Genomic DNA, 26,720 nt, shown 5'->3' on the forward strand with positions numbered 1-26,720 from the left:
TACTACTCGGTTGTTGCCATGTGAACAGACTCATGCATATACATTTTAGTTGCATGCTCTCTCAAATTCCTTCCCATCGGTGTTTTTCCTTCCACTTCTAGTAAGACCATGGTCGTGTCGCATAGTTTCCCCTCCTTTCTTTCTTTCCTTTCTTTTATGCATCATTGCAGCTGGCTGGTATATCACATATAGGAATTGCAATTGATTCATGTTCTCCATTTTTTAAATCTTTCCCCGTGTCTATGGAAGCCGGAATGTTTAAACCCTAATAGTACTTAAGTATTCACGTCATTATCACTCCCATGTCTAAATTGCTATGAGAGCAACTGCTATAGTGTGCAGCATGTGGTTACTTGTTCTCATTTTATCACACACATAAATGCATGTGAGAAGAATCTTCTGAGCCCCGAGTAATAGTCATTCTCTTTTGTTTATCATTACTTTTGGTCTTAATTGTACCCGTGCTCCTCATCCTGTTCCCCTTACTAGGCTTTTGTTGGGACCTACACTCAACAAGCTTTGCTTTTTAGTAGGTTCCATCGTATTTCTCTTCGCATCTTTTACTTTGATTGAAAATGACACATCGACCGTTATGTATTACTTTTGTATTCCTATTTCTTCATGTATATATCCAAGCTGGACATTCTGTATTATATTTTGTTATATACCATGTATTTTCCATCGAGAAATACGAAAATAAATTGAAATTGAAATTGAAAATTGTCACTGCTGAGATGTTGCTCAAGTGGAATTTTTGCAGAGTGGAGGTTTTCACTCATTTCGCACAGCATGAAATTAGCATGAAAGTAAATGCGTGTTTCACTTGTTACATAAAACATAATTTTTGCATCTTTAAATTCAAGGTAGGTTACTTTGCAGGGGTACTATTGCTACTGGTATGCAATTTGTAGTTTTCTTCACATTTGCTAATCTTGTAGCCTGAGTGAATTTGCTGTCATAAAGCAGACCAGTTATCAAGTACCTTAGTATGTGTTGCCAAAGCTTGTACTGCAGTAGCAGCAGTGAGCTGTTCTAAGTGATGCTCAATTATGACCATCTGCGAGCTTGTGAAGTCAGCTCACTTTTGTTTTCCTTTCATTTCAACAAACTTTGTTTTACACCATCATCGGTACCACTAAACTGGTACTGGCACAAAGAAAACAAAATAAAATCAAGCTAAATCACTGGTACTTGCCATTAAGGCAGACATGAAAGAAAGGCTGCATGCCCTCTCAATGAAGCTACTTCAGAGGACATTCAAAAAGAAAACAGTTGAAACAAACCTATATCCACCTGCCTAATTGTCTCTTACCTCTGTCTGGAGACCAGATAGTGACCCTCCACTGACATCGTTGAAGAGCTTCTGAATGGCGGGCATTTCTAGGAGGAATGTGGGTCGTACCGTGCTGGCCACCGATAGGAAGAGATGTGCTGAGGACAGGATGATCTTACACGGGATCTGAGGAGAGACCAAAACATTGCCGAGACTTCACTGGAACCCAACATTTATCACAGACTAGTGGCTGAATTCAATGATGTCAATTCATGAGGCAGAGTGTAATTAACATTAAACCTCTTTATATATTCAATATGGTCCCATATTTTGTCACATATAGAAACAAGGGCACGATGGAGGAAACCCCATACACTGACCCTGAAGGAGAAAGAAGGAGATTATCATGCTGAAACTCCTCCCTGAAATAACTGAACTGCTGCACAAGTTCAACAAAATGCAGACAGCTAAACAGTTATACACAGAATCAACAGAATCTAAATGACAACTTCCATTCATAAGCTGCTGTACCTACAACACAATCAAGCTCATGCCTAGTAATCATAGCATAATCCTACCCATCTGCTGAAAAAAACAAAACACAAATGGCATCATGAGCAATGAAAAACTTCAAGGACTCATGAGCATGCCTACCTCCAAGCCGAGCACATCAACGAAAATACAGTATTCCTAAAATGGCTGTTAAATGACAAACTTTGTGGGACCAGTGAAAATACCCTTGTTATGATCTTCAATATCAAGTGACTCAATGAAGGATTACGATAAAATATATATATATGACTCATTAAAAGATATATGTGATTGCGCTATCATACATCAGAAGAAAATCGCCTACGTAAAAGAGCTAATAAACATACATGGGCTGGATTAAAAACCACATCGTCTCATAACAAGTTAGATTGGAAAGAAACATGCCTCCATACTGTCACCATACAATATCTATTTAAGTGAAGAGAGTAAGCTTAGGTGTACGTGTTGATACAAGACACTCTCAAGTCTGATTGGCTGTAAGGCTAAGGCTGAGACTCTGGTGAGATGTAAAGGGTTAAGAGGCACTCATACCTGTTTGGCAAGTTCAGGTGCGATGGCTTCCACCAGGCTGGTCACAAGGGGTACAAACTTTTGATGGTGTCTGCCCCCCTGCCTGCTGGTTTCATTGTAGAACTGAGCCAGCCAGTGGCTGTAGGCCTTCAGGCCTGCCAGGGCTTGGGCGTGGCTGGTAGAGGAAAGGTAACCAAGGTAACCGAGAGAGAGAGAGAGAAAGAGCAGAATTGTGGATTATTTCAACTTAGAGAAATTGATAAGGATGAACATGAAATACACAGCAACATTTACACAATTTCAAACATACCCTCTCAACAAAAACAGAGAAAACATCTTGGGTACTCATTTTTTTTTTCTAGGGGAATGTATGAATAAAAATAAATACACTCAACTCAATGTCAATCTTGATGAGAAAGAGGAAGACACATCAACTTATGTGATATTCGACTTGGGCAATATTTGACTTCTGCATGCACAGAGGAATACACACCTATTCAAAGTATCGAAATGTAAATTGGGATTTTTTATTTTCACTGACTTAGCTGACTACTTGACAATGTGCCATTTGACTTATGCATAGTTGCCTGTATTTCATTCATTGAGACCAACATTCACATAATTTCAAAGACAATCTACATTCAGAAAAAGGGCAAATTTAATGGGTCATTTAGGAAGAAATGAGTTTGACCACACAATATAATCCGCCCTTCATATCAGGGTGAAGTGGTCTTTAACGAGACTACAAAGATCTTTGTACATTGCTTTCTGACAGACTGGGACTCGTCTGTATACATCATGTATCATCACATATAGCATAGGTGATTTCTGTGTCTTTGCACAGAACAACCTCATACAAAAATATTTGTAACACTTACGTTTCCACAAAGTCGGGCTTGAGTACTGTTGGTGCAGCGGTCTTCATTCTGTACAACTTTGTCTTGGTGCCAAAGACAGCGGCTTGGCAAAACCTTCAGCATCATTAGACAAAGCAAAATATTCATGAAGTGAAAAGCAATGCAAGGCACTGTTCTTACAGAAATACAGCAAAAACACAGAAAACACTAACACATTCTACAGCATGTAAAGCATTTGTTTCCTCAGATTAACCACAATAGAAGGTGCTATATTTAACGGTATGGTAGCCAAGTATTGCCACTTAAGACAGGCAGAGCATAAATGACAAACAAACAAAAAATCTTTCTCCCTTACACAGGTTCATTCTAATCTCCACTTTAAAGATCTTCAACTTACATTTAAACAGAATTCTTTGGAAACTTTCAGGGTTTTTTTTTTCTTTTTTTTTTTCTGTAAAACAACAATTTGCACAAAACCCAAATTCATATCACTACAGAGACTGTAACTATCTTCCAACAAAAAAAAGCACAGAGTAGGCCAAACAGAATCTCAAGGCTCTGAATGAGATTTTTGAAGGTCAAGACCATTTTTAAAAGGACACTTTCAGCTTTAATAGGGCAAAGTGGCCTTGGATGCCCCAAAATTTCAAGGGGCATCAAGGCCATTAAAAAGGGCATTAAGACCACGCTTAAAGGCAGCTAATTCTGATCAAAAGGGCACCAAGGCCATTTTTTTTTTCTAAATCGACAAGTAGCATGCAATGTAAGGCACTTCGGTACCAGAATTGCAATATACCATGATTATAGATCACAATTAATACTAGCGATACCGTGTTTATGTAAGCTAAGTCTGAATAAATTCATTGGCCGTTAAATATGCATATGACGGAGAAATGATGGCCGAGAGAAAAGGGGCATGACAGCCAAAAGAAAAAGGGCAGTTAAATCTATGGCCTTGAGAATATAATATCTTCTGGGGGGCTTCACGGCCAACCAGAGGCATCGATGGCCATGGCCGTCAATTAATTTGAGCTCTGGAATCTACTATAAAAAGGCTGCACCACAAAGCCTCACCTTTCTATTAATGAGAGGGCATTGTCAAACCTCTCATTAAACTTCTCCCCAATGAAGTGCTCTGCTAGTCTTCCCAGTGCCTGGAACATGGAACAGAGATCCCTCAATGTGCAGTGTAATCTCCTGCACTCATTCTCCTGGTTGATGTTCAGCTTTTGACCTGCAACAAGGGGATACAAAAATAAAATATGATAATAGTAAAATAAACATCACAAGATGATAATATTTAGTGAATGGTTATGAGTATGGTTGTACAAGATTTTGCAGAGGGTGACAGATAACATATCCCGTTCTATGAGGGGAAGGAAAGTTGAATGAGAGATTCTCATCTTTCACCTTGTGCAACATCTTGATCAACTGCATGAGTAAATACCTTTCATTACTTGTTTTATAATACAACACCTCAGACATAAATGAGCATGGTCCGAGTCACTCGCTGAACATAGCACAGAAATGGCAATCATTTTCCATGACACGCAAATGGCTTTTTATGGTACAGTCGCACGTAGAAGCAATTGCTTGAAATTGTTGACAATAAATCAGGGATTGAGCATGTGTTTGTAACTGATTAAGTGCACCCTGCAAAGTACATTTGTATGTGCAGTGATGTCAGAGGAGAGTGATAGTGCAAAGCCATTAGTTGACTAATGAGCCTATCATTGCAGTAAATGCTAAGGGATGATGTCAGTAAGCAAATACCGTAAAGTTCCGTGTATAAGACGCACCCGTGTATAAGACGCACCCCTAATTTCGGACCTAAAATTTTAAAAAAAAAACACGAAAATGTCCAAGCAAATATTGCGTGTGTCATACATATTATTTCAGCTCAAAATTTCCCTAGAATGCAGCATGTATTTGCTCTATTTTTCGTTTCCTTTTATATCTTCTTTTAACGGTATTCATCGGACATCAACAAAAAATATGGAAGACGCAAAATGCGAGACTTGTCTCGGTACTCACTTGCTATTGTTTCGCCTTTCAATCGTGGTACATGTGTCATGCATATCGTACTCATGAGTATACAGTACGATCTTTGCTGTCATACATAGCAGAGGGTGTCTTGCATATTGACGCATGTCAGACTGGAAGGTTCATCACGAAAAATAAGAAAAACATCAACAAGTGTAGCAGAGGGATCATACGACAAGACGTACGGTGCGTACGGTAATTACACTCATGCACTGTTAGCAGTAACATGTGTGTCTCTTGTACCATGCTTGTATGCACAGTGCTAGCCTTTTGCAAAAGGCAGCTCGCTATAATTTCAGCACACGCACACAGAGAGCAATGGACTTGCACACACAGCGCGCAACAGGCAAGCGCGCTTCGATCCGATCGCTGTGTGCACGCGAGTCCATTGCAAAAGCCTCTCAGTCTGCAGCTGCTGCGCCTTTGCCAAAGGCTTGCTGGCTAGCTACAGCACAGTGTAGCTATGCTATCCTAGCTGGCTAGCCTCGCACTCGTGAAATGAAGAGCGAACGAACGACATGGATATGCATGCATGCTTCACACATCGTTCATATTTACGGTGACATAGTGTCGATCCTACTGAAATTACTCCGTATTACTCCGTGTCTATGGCCATATTGATACTAGTACATTGATAAGTTTTACGGTATCGGTAATTTAGCAATGATACCTGTACATCGCGTATTCTAGCTACTAGGTTGGCTGTTGGTAGCTTGGTAGACTGACATCGGTAGCACACAGCAGTGCTGTTACAGCTGTTGTCTATGGCCAGATTGATACATCGTTACTGCACAAGGCCGATGTTAGTTTATCTCATATTGGCAGCTTTTGTGTGTGTCCAGATTGAAAGATCGCTCTTTTATCCGTAAGTTTTAGTGATTGCTTACCTTCCAAACGTCGATGGGCATACATGGCCACAAGTTGGCCTTATAAAATTGGGTGTACATGACGGATTTTTTTCCGTGATTCGACTGTACCCGTGTATACGACGCACCCCCGATTTTCAACGTTTTCCGACGAAAAAATAGTGCGTCTTATATACGGAACTTTACGGTAATCAATGTTGGTGAAGGTGATGGGACAAACTATCACTTCCGAGGCGATTTGGACGTAGCTATCTTTCCGAAGCACAGCTGAGGAAAGATAGCGTACACATTCAGATCGCTGTGGAAGTGATAGTTTGTCTCATTGCCTGAAACTAAAAGTTGATTATTTGCTTTATATTCCACATCTAGGGTCCTAGAAACTCCCATTTTATTCCACATCTGAAACCGTTTTAGCTGTCTTTGGGTATCCCTAAGGCTGATAGGCTACGTGTGCGCGTAGATGACAAAACAATGAATTTGCTGCGCGCACCTGCGCGCACCGCGCGGCACTGAAGTGAAAGTGCGCATCACTGAAGTGAAAGTGCGTTGCACTGTGTACTATCAAGTGACTTAGTTAAATGATAGTCCACGGTGCAACGCACTTTTATTTCGTGCGTACTCATCTCGCGTTAACACTGTATGGACTGCCAGAGATCAGCAAAACAAACAGCTGTCTTTATAGATGACAAAACAATGAATTTGCTGCGCACACCGCGCGACACTGAAGGGAAAGTGTGTTGCACTGTGTACTATCAAGTGACCTAGTTCTTCTCAGGTGATGTGATGGGCAAAACTACGCTTCATCACGTGATCAGCTCTGGACCAATCCTATCGCAAGATTCTTAGTATGTGGAATATAAAGTACAATATCCAAAACTACTTGACAATATGACAAAACTGGCATACTCAACAGCAACAGCACGCAATGATACTTCATAGTGGATGCCACATTGTGAGATATCGCTTCATCGGATAACAAGAATCTTTGAAATGTTGCATGAATTCTGCTGCTATTCCACTGCATTGTAATACTAAATCTTTTTCACATCAATATTAAATGCATGAGAGTCTTGTCATGTAATGGTGAAAGCTATCATTTGAAAAACAGCGAGGGACCATTCTATAGGATAAACTGATAGTACTTTAGAGGACTTATCTGGGTCCAATTACATCTTTCAATATGATGATTTGGATCTTCTTTGCAAGATCTTCACAGTTACTATTACACTGTACTTCCAAAAAATCAAACAAACAAACATTACTTTGGTGTAAGTTTTCTGTACAGAAAATGCTTAACTATAATACCCTTGTTAGCATCAGTTTTAGCTCCTGTATCACAAATTATTAAAATAAAAAAGACAAATACAAAGAATCACATTTGGATAAGTAAACTTATAGGAGCTCACCTTCTGGAATATTGATGACATACTGGCTGAGACCCAGGTAGATGTCAAGGTACTCTTGGAATGGTGGGTACTGGGGAGAGAGAAAACAAATACCTCAATGTAATGTCAATGTACTTTGTATGTATTATACTTCAATACAATTGAATGCAAATTTAATGTCTGTCCAGTGTAACTGTAGTGTAATTCAAATGTAATTATTAACCTGTTCAGGATGAGCTGACTTTGCTATAACACGCATTACCCAGTGACACCTGCCCGAGTATAATACTCGGGACTAGTCTTCAACGGGTTAAGTGTATTTTCCTGTACATTTTAGTGTAATCGCAATGAAATTCTAAAGCTATTTTGTTGGGGGATACCTTATAACCTTCACACGCATGAACTGTTTTACACCTTGCTTGCCAAGTGTCACTTTTTGCACAACTGCTCCCTCAGCGAGTTCAACTTTTGGCACAAATATATGTGAATGCTTTGCAAGTGTTTTCTTTGACTGTACTGTAAGAATGCACTGCAAAGCAAACGTATGGTTTCCTAATCCTGTCTTTGATCCATTGACAATTGATGTAAGGATTAGGCAGACTTGATGGAGGCCTGAGCTACAGTTAGGTGCTAATTAAGATTTAGTGATCTAATCTTTGACTAAGCATTGTACTCTGGACTGTGCAAATCTCATCAACTCCTTCATTGCATAACCTCTAATCTCACAAACTCTTTGATCTTGAAATCGCCTCAAATAATACACATGGATAGTCTAGGTCTTAAGAACCTATACTCTACTTAGACTGTTACTATCCAAGAATTCTCACTTTCAGAATGATTAAAAAAAAAAAAAAAAGATTACTGGAAATGATAAGTGTTTACAAAAGTGCAGCATTTCAGAGCAGCCATAACCAAAATACAATTTCCTCTCAATAATTCTGTGTGAGGGGAAGAAGCCCATTAAGTCGCAGCTACTGCAAACTAATTTCTTTTCTACACACTGTGCTCACTTGGTGTCCTTAAACCTAATCTGGCAGACTTACGAGTTTCAGTGCATTGTGAGCAATGGCTGAATTCGACACAAAATTTGTTTCACAGATTTAAAGCATCTGAAAAATAGAGATTTAAGTGCGACTGGGCAACTGAAAGGGAATTTTCAAACAAGATGATGTTAAAGAGATGTAAATGCTTACAGACAGCACAATCATCATTTTCTGCAATCTTCTCACCACCAGCTTAATACACAAGTCCTTCATCATCAATTCATGCAACTTTGGAGAACCGCTCTTGCCCCCCCCCCCCCAAAAAAAAACAAACAAACAAACAAAACAAAACTAAAGTGCCTGCCAAATCCCATTTCTCTCTGTTATCTACAGCCTTTCTTCCACATATGGTCTCCCAGCATCCATTCTGCATCAACTTATTCCACCTATGATCTGATTCCTCCTTCTGACCATCAGTCTTCTGCTGTGGCTGTTCTTCTCTCTCATGTTTCATCTGCTATAGACCGATTCTGTGACACGCTATGTGTATTTTTGGCATGGGCAGCGCCATTACTGCGGTGACTTAGCCGACCCCCCCTCCCTCTCCCCCACCCCTCTCCCTACATTAGCACGCGCACGGAATGAAAAACTGATGCATGGTTGCTTTGGCCAATGGGCGTCTCGTACTGAGTGCGCGAACACTTGCTTAGTGCGCGAACCTTTGTTACAAGTGCACGATAAACATGTTGCCCGTGGGGTGGGGGAGAGGAGGGGGGGGGGGGGTCGGCTAAGACACCGCAAAATGAGCTCATGGCTGCTCCCAGTGCCACAAATTGTCTGCTGCCCTCAACGAACCCGAATCAGTCTATAAGAATGAAATGTAATCTCATCACTGGTAGTCTACAAGAAGCTTGTTTTAAAGACCCCGAAGCGTCGGTATTCATGGGTAGTCCTGCCTGCCAGAGTACATTTGAAAACCAGGAATAGCACCGGACAGCCAATATGTGCATAGAAGCACAAACTCATCAGTTACTATTGACTCCAGTTGAGATTCTGTGGCTGTGTGTGTGCTTTACATAGCGATCAGTCGTAAAGATGTGCATGATTCACTACGGGGATTCTTGAATACATCCAAGCCGAGCTAGCCTTCCCACTCCACGATATCCCATGCTATGGGGTCTTTAAGAAGGAAAAAAACTCATCTCATTTTATCTCGTGCCTCTTGATGTGAGGTATTCATTGAAAATTCCAATGGGCAGTCAGTATCATCCCATTTTACTGATCATGTCAATTATCAAAAGGATTTACCAGTAAACTGAATGCTTCCGTTGGCAACAGTTCTGCAATCTTGGCGACCACCTCAAGACACTGCCTCAGGTAGCTCTGCCATTCTGTCTCGGACTGTGTGACGAAAAACAAAACACAACAAAAGAAAAAAATCAGTGGTACATGTAGTTAATGTAATGTACAAAACTGATGCCTGAGTGAAAACTGAGTGTATGATAGGCACACAGACAGACATGGGGGGGGGGGGGGGGGACAAGAGAGAGAAAAGAAAATTACTTTCTGAGTACTGATTCCTTGTGGTGGTCGGTCACAAACTGTGTTGGGAGGTTTCAGATTAGTGAAAACATATTGGTAATTACACTGTTTATGTCTTCCTGTCTGGACAATCATGCCAACATAATGAGAAATGGAGGTGAGGGAACTAGTATTTCACTATAAATTACTTGGCTACATTCTCTTCCACTGTTTGGGGGAAACAGACTGTGCTTATAGCTGCCACTCTTGAAGTCCAACCGACAGAATCTTGTAGGGGTCAAAATCTTAAAATAGACATTTTCTACCAGGTATTACTGTGAGCAAATCTTCACAATATGAATGTGGAATTGAATGAGGCTTTACTGTAAAATACAAAAATGTTCCTATCAAACAGAAACAGTTTGTGGGAAAGCATGCCAAAATCTAGCCTCCTAAGCTTCACAAAGCCTCAGGTAGACCAAGACAAAATGGCTTCTACAGCACCAATCACTTTGCTCCTGAAAAATTGCCTCATCCCATTACTCACATCGTCATCCAACATGTCATCATCCAGTTCCTCCAGCTGAACCTGGTTGAATCTGAACTGCATCTTGCGCAGGATTTCCGTCATCACCGATAGCAACGCATCTTTGTATCTATAGGTGGGTGTAGAGGACATAGCAACTATAATGTTAAACAGGGTAAGGAACACTGGGGGAAAAAAGGGACAAATTATCTGCATATACCTTAAATCGACTCCCTGTTGAAATTTCTGAAATACGGCAAATCATACATCAATAGAAAGCTAAGAGCATGAACAATGTCAATACGGCATATTAGATACCTGAAGGCTTAATCAGATGCAACCAAAAAGCTGTATTCTTTTTGCTTTCCTAACCGAGAAACAGCTACAATTTCGGCTCCCTTTTGGATGACGTCAGTCGTTGAATGAAGTACGACTGACAGCCCAGCGGCAAACTGCAAAACAAAGATAACAGTGCGCCCGAAGCTCCGCTCTAAACCATCTTTGCTGCGAAATACAGTATCTTGCATGGCGTGCGTGCACGTTAGTGTTTGCGCAGAAATCAACCCAAAGATCAGGTGGCCTTAAGAGGGCATTTTATCCTCACTGAATCAACTCTAGTGGAATGTCCAAGCCTAATTCATCCCTAATCTATGTTTACCTCACCGATTTTATGAATTAATCAAAAAAAAAAAATCCTGTTTTCTTGTCTTGCACAGATCTCACATCTGCCTTCCAAAACACAGCGTTGTTCAAAACCCTTCGAATCGACTGCTGCTCAACATGGTGTGGCCGCTGTGCATGGGCCTACACATAACCTATGCCGTATACAGCACACACAGTGACCGCTTGCACTGTGTGCGCTTAGCTTGTGTTGTAAGCATGGGAAGCAGTAACCGCAAACACGTTACTGGTGGTTAAGTATTTTCAACTAATGAACTATTTATACAGAACACGAATGCTATCTGCAAACCTGTCGACAAAGTGGTTCATGTCTGGATTTCTCGATGAGTTGGTCTTGTCGATGAGATAGTCCAGGAATATCGTCCAGATGTCTAGGCAGGAGAAGTACCCTTCATTCTCTGGCTGTTGGACAAGAGTGGTGAAGAACAGTCAGATCACTGGAACATATGTTCACCCTTGTGTTAACCCGCCAAGGACGATGTGATTTTGCTATAACACGTATTTGTCATAGACACCTGCCTGAGCGTATTTGGAACTAGTCTTCAACAGATTAACATACACTTTATCCTCTTAGATTCCATTACTTGAGCACAGTTATGATGCAAGACTGAAAGAAAATATGAATTATAAACCAGCAAAAATCAAATTTGATATTGGTAGACAATCCCTCTCATATGCGGGTAGTTTAATTTGGACAGGTTTTCCACAAGATCTAAATACTGTAAAAGTGGACATTTTCGCGGTGTTGAAATTTTCTTGCATTTCGCGCAACCAGAAACTAGTGCAACAAGGAAAAGTAGAAATTACGCGGTGCGTAAAATATGTCCCCGCCGGAAGTAGCATTTAGTATCAAAATGTACTATATAGGTCAAAAGATCAAGGTCAAAGGTCAAAGAAGTCAAAGGTCAACATTCTGTGTAGAAGTTTTGAAGCCCTCACCTAGTGCCATCACATAAAGCAAACGGAATCGAAATCGGGTTAGAAATGGCGAAGGAGTAGCATTTTGTAGCCAATGTACAATATAGGTCAAAAATCAAGGTCAAAGGTCAAAGAAGTCAAAGGTCAAAATTCTGTGTAGAAGTTTTGAAGCCCTCACCTAGTGCCATCACATAAAGCAAACGGAATCGAAATCGGGTTAGAAATGGCGAAGGAGTAGCATTTTGTAGCAAAATGTACAATACAGGTCAAAAAATCAAGGTCAAAGGTCAAAGAAGTCAAAGGTCAAAATTCTGTGTAGAAGTGTTGAAGCCCTCACCTAGTGCCATCACATAAAGCAAACGGAATCGAAATCGGGTTAGAAATGGCGAAGGAGTAGCATTTTGTAGCAAAATGTACAATATAGGTTAAAAAATCAAGGTCACAGGTCAAAGAAGTCAAAGGTCAAAATTCTGTGTAGAAGTTTTGAAGCCCTCACCTAGTGCCATCACATAAAGCAAACGGAATCGAAATCGGGTTAGAAATGGCGAAGGAGTAGCATTTTGTAGCAAAATGTACAATATAGGTCAAAAAATCAAGGTCAAAGGTCAAAGAAGTCAAAGGTCAAAATTCTGTGTAGAAGTTTTGAAGCCCTCACCTAGTGCCATCACATAAAGCAAACGGAATCGAAATCGGGTTAGAAATGGCGAAGGAGTAGCATTTTGTAGCAAAATGTACAATATAGGTCAAAAAATCAAGGTCAAAGGTCAAAGAAGTCAAAGGTCAAAATTCTGTGTAGAAGTTTTGAAGCCCTCACCTAGTGCCATCACATAAAGCAAACGGAATCGAAATCGGGTTAGAAATGGCGAAGGAGTAGCATTTTGTAGCAAAATGTACAATATAGGTCAAAAAATCAAGGTCACAGGTCAAAGAAGTCAAAGGTCAAAATTCTGTGTAGAAGTTTTGAAGCCCTCACCTAGTGCCATCACATAAAGCAAACGGAATCGAAATCGGGTTAGAAATGGCGAAGGAGTAGCATTTTGTAGCAAAATGTACAATACAGGTCAAAAAATCAAGGTCAAAGGTCAAAGAAGTCAAAGGTCAAAATTCTGTGTAGAAGTGTTGAAGCCCTCACCTAGTGCCATCACATAAAGCAAACGGAATCGAAATCGGGTTAGAAATGGCGAAGGAGTAGCATTTTGTAGCAAAATGTACAATATAGGTCAAAAAATTAAGGTCACAGGTCAAAGAAGTCAAAGGTCAAAATTCTGTGTAAAAGTTTTGAAGCCCTCACCTAGTGCCATCACATAAAGCAAACTGAATCGAAATCGGGTTAGAAATGGCGAAGGAGTAGCATTTTGTAGCAAAATGTACAATATAGGTCAAAAAATTAAGGTCAAAGGTCAAAGAAGTCAAAGGTCAAAATTCTGTGTAGAAGTTTTGAAGCCCTCACCTAGTGCCATCACATAAAGCAAACGGAATCGAAATCGGGTTAGAAATGGCGAAGGAGTAGCATTTTGTAGCAAATTGTACAATATAGGTCAAAAAATCAAGGTCAAAGGTCAAAGAAGTCAAAGGTCAAAATTCTGTGTAAAAGTTTTGAAGCCCTCACCTAGTGCCATCACATAAAGCAAACGGAATCGAAATCGGGTTAGAAATGGCGAAGGAGTAGCATTTTGTAGCAAAATGTACAATATAGGTCAAAGGTCAAGGTCAAAGGTCACGACTGAAATTCTGTGTAGAAGTTTCAAAGCTCCCATGTAGTGCTATCATATAAAGCAAACAGAATCAAAATTGGCTCATAAATGACAGAGAAGTAGCAAATTGAAGATTTTGATCACACACGGACGCACACACGGACACACGGACGGACACACGGACGGACGGACACACGGACGGACGGACGGACGGACACACACACGTACGGAGCCCGTTTCATAGTCCTCTGCTCGAACTCGTTCGGCGGGGACAAAAATATAGCACGTGAATGTTTTTGTTTGCCATATGTTCCAATAGTTGATGTCTTGTTTCCGCAGAATTAAAAACATGCAAAACTCTTCTTACCCGCCTGAGCGCAAGAAAACATAGTCACGAGAAAATCCCCACTTTTACAGTAATGAGGGATGCCAGTGGCAAATTGCTCTTGGGCCGGAAATTTTTTTTGTGAACGAAATTGATGTGCGCGAAGCGCGAAGTCCCTTCGGCCGGGGTCCAGGGCCCGCTCAAGGGCCCTGGAAGCTCTTGGGTTCTTAGATGCTCTCTGGTGCAATCTGAGCATTTCTGAGAGCTCTTCTTCCCTCAAATCTAATCCAGAGAAATGAATTCGTAGCAAAAATAAAGAAGTCCTAGTGCCGTAAACTCCGTAGTTTTGCTTCGTTCAGCTGACTCGATCGACTCGCCATGCTCTCTTAGCGCTGTAGCTATAGCGAGAGCGCAGCATGATCCATGCACCGCACATATACATGTAGTACATCGCCTAGAAACACCACACGTTGTTCGATCGCGATCGCACGTGCTGGTATAACGCTTTCCAGACAATAATGTGGTCGTATTCTAGAAAAAAAAAAAGGAATTTGTAGCAAAAATAAAGAAGTCCTAGTGCCGTAAAATCCGTAGTTTTGCTTCGTTCAGCTGACTCAATCGACTCACCACACCGTCTCAGCACTGTAGCTATAGCGAGAGCGCAGTATGATTCATGCACCGCGACTGCACATAGTACATCGACATTGCATAGAAACGCCACACACTGTTCGATCGCTATCATCGCACGTGTTGCATGTCCCAGCTAGCAGCAGCAACATCGCACTAGTTTTGCATGACAGTCGTTTTGTGATATTCTCATGCCCAAGTATATGCGAAACATACTACGGAAATCGTGAAAGTGAATGTCCCGTAAGTTTAGATGATCATTTTTTTTCATTTTCCTTTCTTTGTTTCTTTCTTGTGTTTTCCGGCTTTCCCACACAGACGGAAATAATATCACGAAGCCGGAAATTGGACACCAAAATATGAAAAAGCCGGAATTCCGGCTATTGCCGGAAAACTGGCATCCCTGAGTAATATAAATTCATGTAATGCTTTTTGCAAGTCATTATGAAAATACACATATTTTGAATAATATGATTCCCAAGAAAAACCCGTAAATATGTATGTCATCGCTGAGGCAGACCTCGTATCTACAAAATGTCAAATGTTCAGGAGAGCCAAAAAACATGGCGGCCAAAGCACTGTGGCGAATGGGATAGCCTTTCCTTTGACATGCCGTGGTGGCTTCTTTTTTGGAGTAAGACAGTTGGGATTTGGACAGGACATCACTTAACCCATTATTTGACCATTAATCCAAAAAAGTCATTTTCACCAAAATTGCAGATACAAGGTCTTGTCACCCCAGCGACGATATATAACATTACTTCTGTAAATATTGCAAATACGTAATATTCTTTGTATTGTTGAAAGGACTGGCCTCGACTAGCCTGCTTGCTATTGCTGGTTCTTTTTTAACCATAAGTAATGTTCTTTAACTTTTGACTATTTCATGTTTGTTATTCATGTCATTGTTTGGTAAGCAAAATTCATTTCAATCACTCACAAAAATGAGGGCTTTTTTTTAATACTTTTTGCATACAGTTTTGTGATAATCTGTCCTATCAAACTTCACTTAAGTAACAAATGATTTTCATTCAATTATACAATGGCATGCCTGCATAAATAATATAAGAACAATAATGCATGGTCTTACCTGTTTGAAAGTGTACTTGAAAAGGAGGGCTAAGAATTCTAGGACTGGAAAATGTGAGTTGCTTTCAAACCGTCTCAAGTGGACACTGACGAATAGACCTAAAAACTCTGTGAATTTCTCTACATAACTGGGAAGAAGGAAGAATGTAAACAGAGGCATTGAGAGATAAATCATGGAAAACTTGACAAAAACTATAACTGGTTTGTGAAAAGATACAAAAACTAAACATCAGTAATTCTGTCTTCCTCGCTGAAAGAGACCAAAACAAATGCAAACATGGTACACTACCATACTTTGTGGCGCTGGAAAAGGAATTCTCTGTTTATGCAAATCCAGTAAAAACGTATATTTCCATAAGTCATGAAGGAGGCATTCAATAACTTAGAGAGAATTATTCCTACAGAGAAAGATATTTGGAAGGAAAGCCGGAAACAGAGGTAAGATTTATATGAAAATAGTTTAGAATACACAAAAAGAACAAGAATAGCAGAAACCACTCAATAATAACAATAATGCTTGTCGTCGCAGTCTATATTAAACCATTCCAACTCATTGAATCTGTTTGAATACTGAAGGCGATAGGAACACATCATCCTTTAAGAAATTGATGGCATACGCCTTTACAAGACATGCTTTCTGAGAGAGGCAAATCCATGCGTGACGCTGCGATCTTCATCTGTTGTTACCTCTCGTCTAGCTCCTCGAGTCTATTTCCTACGGACTGATTCGTATTGTCTTTGGTGAGCTTCTGCAGCAGCTGGAACGTCTGCTGAAACATGCGTAGCAGATAGTCCTCAAAGTCCGCGGGCACGCAGTTCTTGGCCATGATCTCGTTGATGCACGACATGGCGAGGACGCCCAGCGACGAGCTCCCGCTCGAGCTGAAGCTGTCGTTGGCGCGGCCCGGCGACGTGCCGCGGCTGACCGACTGGATGTCGCAGCCGAAGTTGGCAAAGTGGAAGATGACGGTGATGAGGGACGGGGTGATGTTGCCGGAGAGGGGCATCCAGGAGAAGAAGTGGAGGAGGCAACCCAAACACAGGGTGCTCAGGTGCTCACTCTCCTGGTCAAGGGGCGGGAGCGGCTGGACGTTGTGCTTGTTTGGCGGTGATGCCTTGAACATGCTCCGGATGATGTGGCTACCTGAGAAGTCAAGACACAAAACAATGCAACCAGAATTGCACTCAACTGTTTTGTAACTGCTTGAACTTCAAAGGAACTGCATCCATTCGTAAATCATGGTAACAAATTTATACCTGAAGTCAGAAATTACTTAATACCCTCCATGGCATTTCTACATAAATTTTTTTGTCATAGACATTGAAAACTGATCTAATTCAAGGCCCTATCTAGGGGGGAAGCAATACAATCTGAAAACTGAATTTTATCATAAATTGATGACAGTAAACAATTTAAATAAAAAAGAAATCACCTTCTTTTCACAAAGAGGAAATTCAAGACATCATCTCACTGTGTGTATATTATTTCCATATACAACCTGATAAGAAAGTTTAAATGATGACATTTCTTCCTCGAAGTCACCATAATGTTTACAAAGAAAAGTGGATGCCTGTCATTATTTCAAACAAATATTGCTGCTTCCCAAGGGTGAAATGAAAAGCACTACCCATATCATTACATTCTCATATATGCATTATAATTCATTTAATGATATACTTGAAACAAAAGAGAAGCATTAAATTCAGGCCCTTTAACTAGCTATGTCATGATTGCATCCCATAATAGTTCGTAATGAAATACAATCTGAGATCTTTCATCCACTGCTTCAAGTAGAAATTGACTGCTCATGTTATATGTCGGTTCTCTCCGTTAGGGTCATCTACTCCATAAGACCACAATAAGAACAGATGTCTGAATTAACCTGACTGCAGTGGTGATGACCCATACGCCATATGGGTGGGACTACTGTCATTGGAGTCATCATGCGTTGGAGACGGGGGTGGGGTTGCCGTAGTAACCAATGACCGATGCTTGTCCAGTATCGTCTCAAGTATGTCTGAAATACAACAGTCAAACACACACATAAAATTGCAAATTTTCATGAAACATTTTGGTAAGTATTTGCTAAGAATTTGCTCATCTGAAAGAAAAACAGAAACTTTGATTTCCTACAATATGTTGATAATCTAAGTATCAATAACAAACTAAGCCATTAGGTTCTGAAAATTCTGCAACAAAAACAGTCATATAGGAATAACAAAGGACTCAAAACATATTACTGTACTTTATGAAGCACTGGCAATGAATAGTAAAAAGTTATCAATAAAAAGATACAGCATCAAACTACATCAATGTGGTTACTAGGACTTAGTCGACAAACTTTATAATTTACACACTGCATAAGGAACAAGTCAATACTTTTAGGAACAAGTTAATACTGATAAAACAAATGGGTGGTAGAAGGCTTAATGGTGCACCATGTATTCTTTCTTGCGTATGTATGTGGCCCCTTTGTTCTACCACCAAAGAAAACTTCAAAGATTTCACTGAGGAACAAGTTAATCTCAATATTCAAGAAACCCCTTAAACTTAAGGAACAAGTTGATACTTATAGGAACAAGTTGATATTAAAATGGAACAAATAATACTTATAAGGAATGAGTTAATACTAGAAAAGAAAACGTTGATTTACATACTACATAACAAACTAACAAGTTTAAAAGGGAGCCATTGAAGAATCGACTTACGTGTGATGAGACTGAAGATTGTGGGGACTTGATCTAAGAGGAGTTTCTGGACCTCCTCCTTCCTAGCAGCGCTGAGATCCTCCCGAGGGGAGGCCAGCTCCTCTGAAGTGGTCTGCAACATGATGAGACCTAGACTACACGTCTGAGGCTGCTGTATCAGCTGTGTGACAGATCAAAAGCAGTCGATGTCAATAAAATACAGTCTACATTCGTCAATTCAGGGTTCCATTTCATAAAGAGTTGATATGACAGAAAATCTTCAAGACACGGAAATAAATCACCCATATTAGTCATGTTGTATTCACAGTAAATATTAATTATGCAAAGATATATTAATAGGTTGAATGTTTGAATATTGATGTCGTGTTTAAAATGTTGGCAAAAAGATTTTTTTTACGTCTTATATGTAATTTAAACGTTGTTTATGAAATGTATTGTATATCTTCTTCTTTTTTATAAAAAGCATGTGAACAAAACAAATATCCATGATATGGACAATAAATGATTGAAATACATGCATTCTATGCAGCACTTACCCTGCAATCAAATGCACATTGCTTTCTCTTTTTTTAATGAAATCATGTTGAGCATGTGAACAATTTCTGTTTATATAAGCTACATTACATACAAATGTTCCATGTGTTTTAATAGAAAATATCTATTATCAAGCTTTGTATTGACTTCTACATTAGGTAAACAACACATTTAGGTTGTACATACATGCACCTGAAGATGTGATGAAGTGTAATGGGAAAAAAAAAAGAATTACAAATCAAGAGTCAGTGATGGCTTATATGGGATATGGATTTGTAAATCTCTCTTCTGGGATGGTAAGTGTCACAATATGACCAGTTTTAACCCCCTTTTCTTTTCTCCTATCATCAGGATGACACTCACATCTAAATCTAATTAGAATCCATTAGATTGGGACCACTACAAGGAATATGATAGGTTACCAGTCTTGCCCAGCAAGCCAAAAACATACAGCCCAGGGTTTTCGCATACTTCACACAGATGTGCTGAATTGTTTCGGATGCAAAATCTTTTGTGTTTGAGTACGCAAGTGAGTATGAGAGTGCCCTGATATGAGAGAGAAAATGTGAGAGTGAACAGGCGACACCCAGGAGCTCCACCCAGAAGGATGTGAAGCTGAGAAGCTGCAATAGGCTCCTATGTATGTGTGAGTGGTGACAGGGAATTTGGAGGCACCGAGGTTGAGGCACATGCCCAAACTTGGAGGTTGGTTTTGCATGGCAGGCATAACCACGGCATCGCATTCAGCGTAACTTCTGGCGGCACAGGTCAGGAGAAACCCCATATTCAGTGCGACTTTTGGCAGCACAGGCCAGAAGAAGCCCCATTTTCCCCCAGCTTGATGCATCCCTTCAAGAAGTGGACGAGCTGGGCTCATGACGTAATATTCAGCCCGCATTGCTCATAGCGTGACATTCAGCAGGCATCGCTCATGACGTGCTATTCAGCGCGCAGCACTCGCTACGTGTCACTCAGCATATGTCATACGTCACTCATCACGCGCCATTCACCATTCGTCATTATTCAGCATCAGTCGGCATCGTTCGTCGCTCATCGGGTCTTGTATCAATTCGGAGTCCCGCCACCTCATCCTACAGTGACGCATCTGTTGTCTGTCCATGCGTATGACCCAGGGACACCGTCATGTTGTGAGCATCACAAGAGTGGACTGAAGGACTGATGATCGGTTGCTCTGTTCATCATCCTTCCCCCCGTCTCAGGTGCTACATAACCATTAAATCCTATGTTCATAATTATCTCTGCCACCACGTTGAAGTAGTTTATTTTTTGCAGTGACATGATTATCACCTTGTATACCTAGCGCACTTATTTGTTGATATATATACCGTACCAGTTGATTTTCATCTTATTTCCAAGAGCCGGAAAGCACCAAGCTTCGTTCTTAATAAAAGGTTTATATTTCTTGGTATACACTTGTGTAAAGCCACCCTTTTTTGCAGTTCATGTATTACCATATTACTATTAACAGGACTTAATCAATCTATCGTCATCTAGGCTATTCAGGGCCAAGAGCTGACAGTAAGCGTGCATCAACGTCACCGTACCTGGAGAATGGTGGTGAAGAAGTCTGGGTAGAAATGGGGCCAGTCGAGTCGGGCGATGCAGACGATGACCTTGATGAGCTTGTTCCTGATGTAACTTGGGACTACCTTGTGCTGGCCCAGGAGGAACTTGGTCAGGCTGGTCCTGATCTCCATCCGGTCCTGAGGGGGCAGCCCCACCCACTGGCGATTGATCACATTCTAGGGGAGAGTGAAGGAAGTGAGGTAAAATGCATTGTTCCTTTTTCGTGACAGGAAATGATAATGATAATTACTGTAACTATTACTACTGATAATGATAATAATGATAACAATGATAATGATAATAATAATAATAATAATAATAATAATAATAATAATAATAATAATAATAATAATGAATAACAATAATAATAATAATAACAATACAAGTAAAAATGATAAAAATGATAATGATAATAATAATAATAATAATAATAGTAACAGCAACAACTACTATTATTAGTAGTAAGTAGTAGTAGCAATCTAATGACTTTGAAAAATTCTGAAACCTAATAAAAAATGGTATATGACCAAAATTGGGCTAAAATGAAAAAAAAAGTCTTTGTTATACCTTACAATTTAAGAAAGTCTACTTACAAGATAGGGCACTAACCCCCCCCCCCCAAAAAAAAAAAAAAAAAAAAAAATATATATATATATATATATATGGTTTCAAGGAATAAGCCAGTTCGGAGATAGCTAATGTGGACATGGGTACAAATGACCTTTCATTTTTCTCAGTTGGTTAGGCACTTCACTAAATTCAAAGCGACATAATGCAGCAGCTTGCCCAACATAGCAATTTATGGAACTCGTATTCAAACAAAGAATGAACCTGCGTAGATGAAGTGACCAGGATGGTTTGTCAATCAACACTTTGGGAAGCATCTATTTCATTGTGCTGTTTTGAATACAGTAACAAACTTTTTCTGTTAACATTGCCAAATACCAGGCTTGCTGTCAGGTGGATGTACTGGCAGGCACTATTTATAAGGATCCATGAATAATCATAGCATTACAGTTGCTTATCTCAGTGAAATTAAAAACCAACCTGTCTCTCGGTACAAATGACCTTTTTCTGCTCATGCTCAAACTGGAACTCCGAACTGGCTTATTGATGAAGTATAAAGACTAAAGTTTACCATACTGCTTAAGTGGATATTTTCACATGATATTTTTTTTCTTTTCTTTTTGCGCTTGGCCAGGTACCGTGAATTTGACATGTTTTTGATTCCACAGATTCTTACATATAAGCAAACATTTTCACTATTTTCCCGCTAGGTGCACGTCATGCAGAGTACAAAATTGTAAGTGAACATATCCACTTTTACAGTATTGTACGGTATGTATTTATGATTCACAACTTTGATGGTTAAAATCCATACCTCAAACACACTCAGGCAGTACATCATCACATACTCGTTGCGAGTGCGCATCAAAAAGAAGAAGCAGTGTCTCCATGAACCACTCTGGGCACTGAAGTTATTCAGAAGTTCCTCTGCAGGTATTAAGAAGGAGAAGAGAGGAAAAAGAAAGAAATGGAAAGATGTAACAAATACAATGTACATTTGTAGTATCCCATGGCAAATTTAGTAATTGAAGTTTCCATTCTATTCTATCCGGCACACTGCTGTGGAGGTAAAATTCGAGGACATCACGATTTATTTCACATGGTGCAAACTAGTGCAGGCAGAATTTTTGACATACTATAGAAACTTAGCAAAAATAGAACAAGTGTCACTGAGACTTTTATGTACAATTCAAATATTAAAAAGAAAATGCATCGATCAATATGACTATTGTACAGACAATGAACAAAATTACTCACAATACAGATAAAAATGCTAATCACAGTTTCAACATAAAATTTGAAATGCCAACACACTGTACACAGTCAATCACATCAAAATTAATGAATCATCTTCACTTAAAAATTAGATCATTCATATTATAATGCACTGTTACAGCATACTGTACATGTAATATCCTCCATTCGTGTAGCAAGTGTTTTCTCTACCATATGTACTTACCATACATCTACCACATTTCATGTGAGATTAGCATTCCATATGAGATTATGCATCAGCTCTGCTTACATATTACATAATATAAAACAATTCAAACAATAAATTCCTAGCTCTTATCTGATCTTCGAAAGAAGCCCTTTCCTTAAATGTTATAACCTTCATAATATTGTTAACTCAGGACTAAAATCCTTCACTCCAGGATCTCCCTTGGTCCCCTTTCTCTCTTGATTTCCCAGCCCTGTACTGTGGATGTACATGTATGTATATGACACCTTTGGGACTAAAACATATTGCTGCTGCCATCTCTTGCAGACTCTTAAAGGAATCGTATAGTTTTGGTTGAGACCTTATTTCAGGTTTCTAACACTTTTTGGTGATATACAGTTGAACCTTTCTTATCCGGCCTCCCTTTATCCGGATCTCTCTATTATACGGACGCAATCTCGCCGTGATTTTTTAAAAAATAATTACGGGAGGAAAGGGGGATTCCCAACTCCTTGAGAACTCCTACACAAACACACATGAATTACATATTACTTGCAACATGATTAACATGTACATTACATCAAATTTCCTTCCAAATTGCTTACCTTCAGACATTTTAACATCCCCAAACAATACCCATCCCAAAATCATCGCAAGAACATGGACAGATTATGCCCTCGAGTCCTCTCATATCGCATTGCCACATATAGGTCCATACACAGCCGTCGATATGACTAGATAGACATACAGTACATTGTTTCGAGTCATTGGCTGAGCAACGAATGATATTGAACACTCAAAAATTGATCACATACAGTACACACACAAAGAGAGAGAGGGAGACCATCTAACAATGGCGACCTACAGTCAACTCTGCCGAGCCGTGATGATCGAATTTTGAAGCGTAGTTTCGTTGACTCATACTGTTTATTTTCAAGATCTACTTGATACATTTCTTAATGATTATTTAGGTAAATCATCCCAAGAATTTATAAAAGAAAATGATTTCATTCTTGCAAACACGAACCTCTATTTTGGGGTCTGTTACTGAGTGTAACAATGAAAAGGTTGCAGTATACACATTACTACATGTGGTACTACAATGGGCTACATCAGTACATGTGTATGTATTATGAATGTATAAAGCATTGAGTCTCCCTTATCCGGCCAAATCCCTTATCCGGATGAGCCCCGGTCCCGACTTGTCCGGATACGAGAGGTTCAACTGTAATGAGAAACCTCTTATGAAATATGAAAGAGCATGCAATGTTATGAGGAATTCAATGTTAATTTGATGAAAATTGGTTTTGAAATGGCTGAGATATCCACAAAAGGAATGTTTCTAATAAAGTGTGGGACCCACACTTTATTACAATCGCTTTGTTTTACTTAGTTTTTGGATATTTCAGTAATTCCAAACCCGATTTTCATCAAATAAACTTTGAATTCCTCTTAAAATGGTATTTTCTGTACTATATCATAAGTGTTTTCTTGGTACCTCGCAAAAAGTTTAAAGCCCAATTCTCATCTCCACCAATACTGTACCATCCCTTTAACCCTCTGAATGTTTCTACAGATAAATGGCACTAGATATAAATGCTGTTTCATCATCATCATCATCTTTGTGTGCTATGAGTACCCAATGGTACAGAAAACCCCATAGCATTGTATACACTGTCCAAATTCCCTTGCACATAAAGGGTTAACCCAATTATGGAAAGTAATGAGAATCAGATATTCAGAGGATATTCTGAAAACTGCCTACCATGAACAATCTACTTTGTACAAGTATTAGAATGCACGCAAACATTCCTCGTTTTACAGTACACTGTGGATACGTACTGTAGGCTATTAAAGGTCCTGTTTTCCTTTGGGAGCAGTGAATTAAAAAAGTTCAAGATATCACTTTTGATGCATATGTGTAGGTCAGATGTATCACAAAACATCCTACCATATAACATTTTTGCAATAAAGCCTAAAATATGAGGAGATATCACTATTTTTGTCATTAAACCATAAGTGTAGATGGTTTAGTCTGGAAACATTTTTATTATATATTGTTCACATTTTGTACAGTTTGGTATTCAAAAATAATTAACATCGATTATACTGGTTCAAATTTTTACATTGGTTGTTTCTATCCCTAACTCACATTATAGAACTATTTTGAAGCAATAATGATGGGTTTTTGTTTCATCTGCAAATGGTAAATTATGCCTTTAAACAGATTTGGAGACATATTTTAGACAGTAGCACTGAAACACATCATGGCCTTCTCTTGAACCAAGCACCTTGAAATACACACCCAAAGCAGTGTAAATATCTCCAACTTTGGCACTTACGACATTGAGCCAACAATGACCTCAGTATCCATTATCATCTTGTGTACATGTAGTTTGCTGCATGGCTATTGACTTAATGGATACAATCGTCCACATACATATGTACTTATAGTCGAGGCATTCTGTCCCTAGGCAAACACATGCAAGAAGCCACAAAGAACTTCAAGGAAGGCTCATATATCAAGATCTGAGATATACACATAATCTGATGTTACACAGAGTAAAGATCACATATATATGTGTGTAATGTCGCCATGTAGAATGCACAGGAAATACACATACTAGTAAGCCATGAAGAAAGAAGAGGCAAGCATTACACAATATCATCACTCACACACTTCATGTGTAGTCCCATATACTGAAAAATGTGTTTGTACGCTTGAGTACATGCAAGGGCATACCAATCCATACTGAATTTACTCAAGAATCCACTCAGCAGCTGGAACTACAAAACCCTAACTATTGTAGTACTTACACATCACTGCTGCATTTCAAAGAAATACCAGATGTCATTTGTACAGTGATGAGTTAAATGACAGAACAGAAATGTATGGCACTTCACCTTTAATAGCCAATTTGATATTTGTCAACTTGTGCAAATAATATACAAATTATATATGTGCTGTGTATTTGAAATGATACTTTAGTGACAACTTTGTTTTGGGTGTCCCCCCCCCCCCCCCTTTGGACAGTGTTTTCAGTTCACCTGCAGTATTCCTAATCAAGGGTAAATCCAGGTAAGGACACTGTTTTTTAGTTTACTTTTTTTTTGGGGGGGAGGGGTTGCTACATGACAGACACACCACTCATTATATCACAACTATTTATGTCACAACTATTATGTTTATCATATTTATATCACAACTATTTTCAGCTAAAACATGCTGACTTTACATGACATGCAAAAACTTAGACCCACATTAAAGCTATAATGTGCAAGCTATTAGAGCTACATGTATCAAGTTTGCTGGTTATTTAGGGAAAAGCCTCCTCTATACCACTAAATTATATAAAAATTTTTGAACACTTGTACATGTACATGCATATGTATGTTAAATCCAAACACAAGATGGCACTCAAGAGAAGAATAGCAAATTTAGGCACTAAAGGTCCACTAAAGTGGGTCCTTTCTTCTGCTGTGACACCTATAACAAGATTACTTCCTCATCAGTAATATCCATACACTGAAACTACTGCCCATGATGCAATATCAATCTCGCAGGAAATCTGTACACGCATGCTTTATAATTTCATTTGTAATTACTTCTGGTTGTGTTATAGATACCATGGATGACTGCCGACACAATGTGACTGTTCGTTCCCCTACTGCTTTCACACTGACATGAAGCAGGGCCGAGCTTAGCCTAGTCAATGTGACTAACAGGTCACCATGGACTGGAAGTTGCCTCGATGGCAAATCATCACAGTGCCCCTAGCTGGAAAGTTCATTCACTTAGACTCGAACACACAGCCTTGGCATAACTGTGAATGCACAGACATCATAAGAACAGATCTATCCACAACAGATCTATCCACAATACATGGAAAAATTGACATTGACATGCTGATAGTGTAAATATACCATATACTCCTTTTCGCCAAAAAGCAATACCACTAATTTGATAGTTCACATTGTAACTTCCAATGCAATAAACATTTAGTAATAGCTGAAAAAAGCAAGATGGATCTC

At 39.4% G+C, this 26,720-nt stretch overlaps 1 protein-coding gene across 1 annotated transcript in view; it reads right to left on the reverse strand.

Moving 5' to 3' along the window:
* LOC139718848 (exportin-6-like) overlaps positions 1-26,720 on the reverse strand; it is a 50,739-nt gene that overhangs the window by 15,676 nt on the left and 8,343 nt on the right. Inside the window, exons 3-16 of the mRNA XM_071630313.1 lie at positions 22,062-22,174; positions 20,659-20,856; positions 18,560-18,719; positions 17,734-17,868; positions 16,538-16,994; positions 15,852-15,978; positions 11,487-11,599; positions 10,538-10,646; positions 9,778-9,870; positions 7,508-7,577; positions 4,267-4,426; positions 3,214-3,306; positions 2,357-2,510; positions 1,313-1,459 (exon numbers count right to left, since the gene is read on the reverse strand). Of these exons, the coding sequence (XP_071486414.1) occupies positions 1,313-1,459; positions 2,357-2,510; positions 3,214-3,306; positions 4,267-4,426; positions 7,508-7,577; positions 9,778-9,870; positions 10,538-10,646; positions 11,487-11,599; positions 15,852-15,978; positions 16,538-16,994; positions 17,734-17,868; positions 18,560-18,719; positions 20,659-20,856; positions 22,062-22,174 (2,129 nt within the window). The remainder of the gene's footprint in view (positions 1-1,312; positions 1,460-2,356; positions 2,511-3,213; positions 3,307-4,266; positions 4,427-7,507; positions 7,578-9,777; positions 9,871-10,537; positions 10,647-11,486; positions 11,600-15,851; positions 15,979-16,537; positions 16,995-17,733; positions 17,869-18,559; positions 18,720-20,658; positions 20,857-22,061; positions 22,175-26,720) is intronic.

This window comes from Diadema antillarum, unplaced genomic scaffold, assembly GCF_040938485.1.
Source record: "Diadema antillarum isolate AM-2024a unplaced genomic scaffold, OU_Dant_1.0 scf00000100, whole genome shotgun sequence".
Classification (NCBI taxonomy): domain Eukaryota; kingdom Metazoa; phylum Echinodermata; class Echinoidea; order Diadematoida; family Diadematidae; genus Diadema; species Diadema antillarum.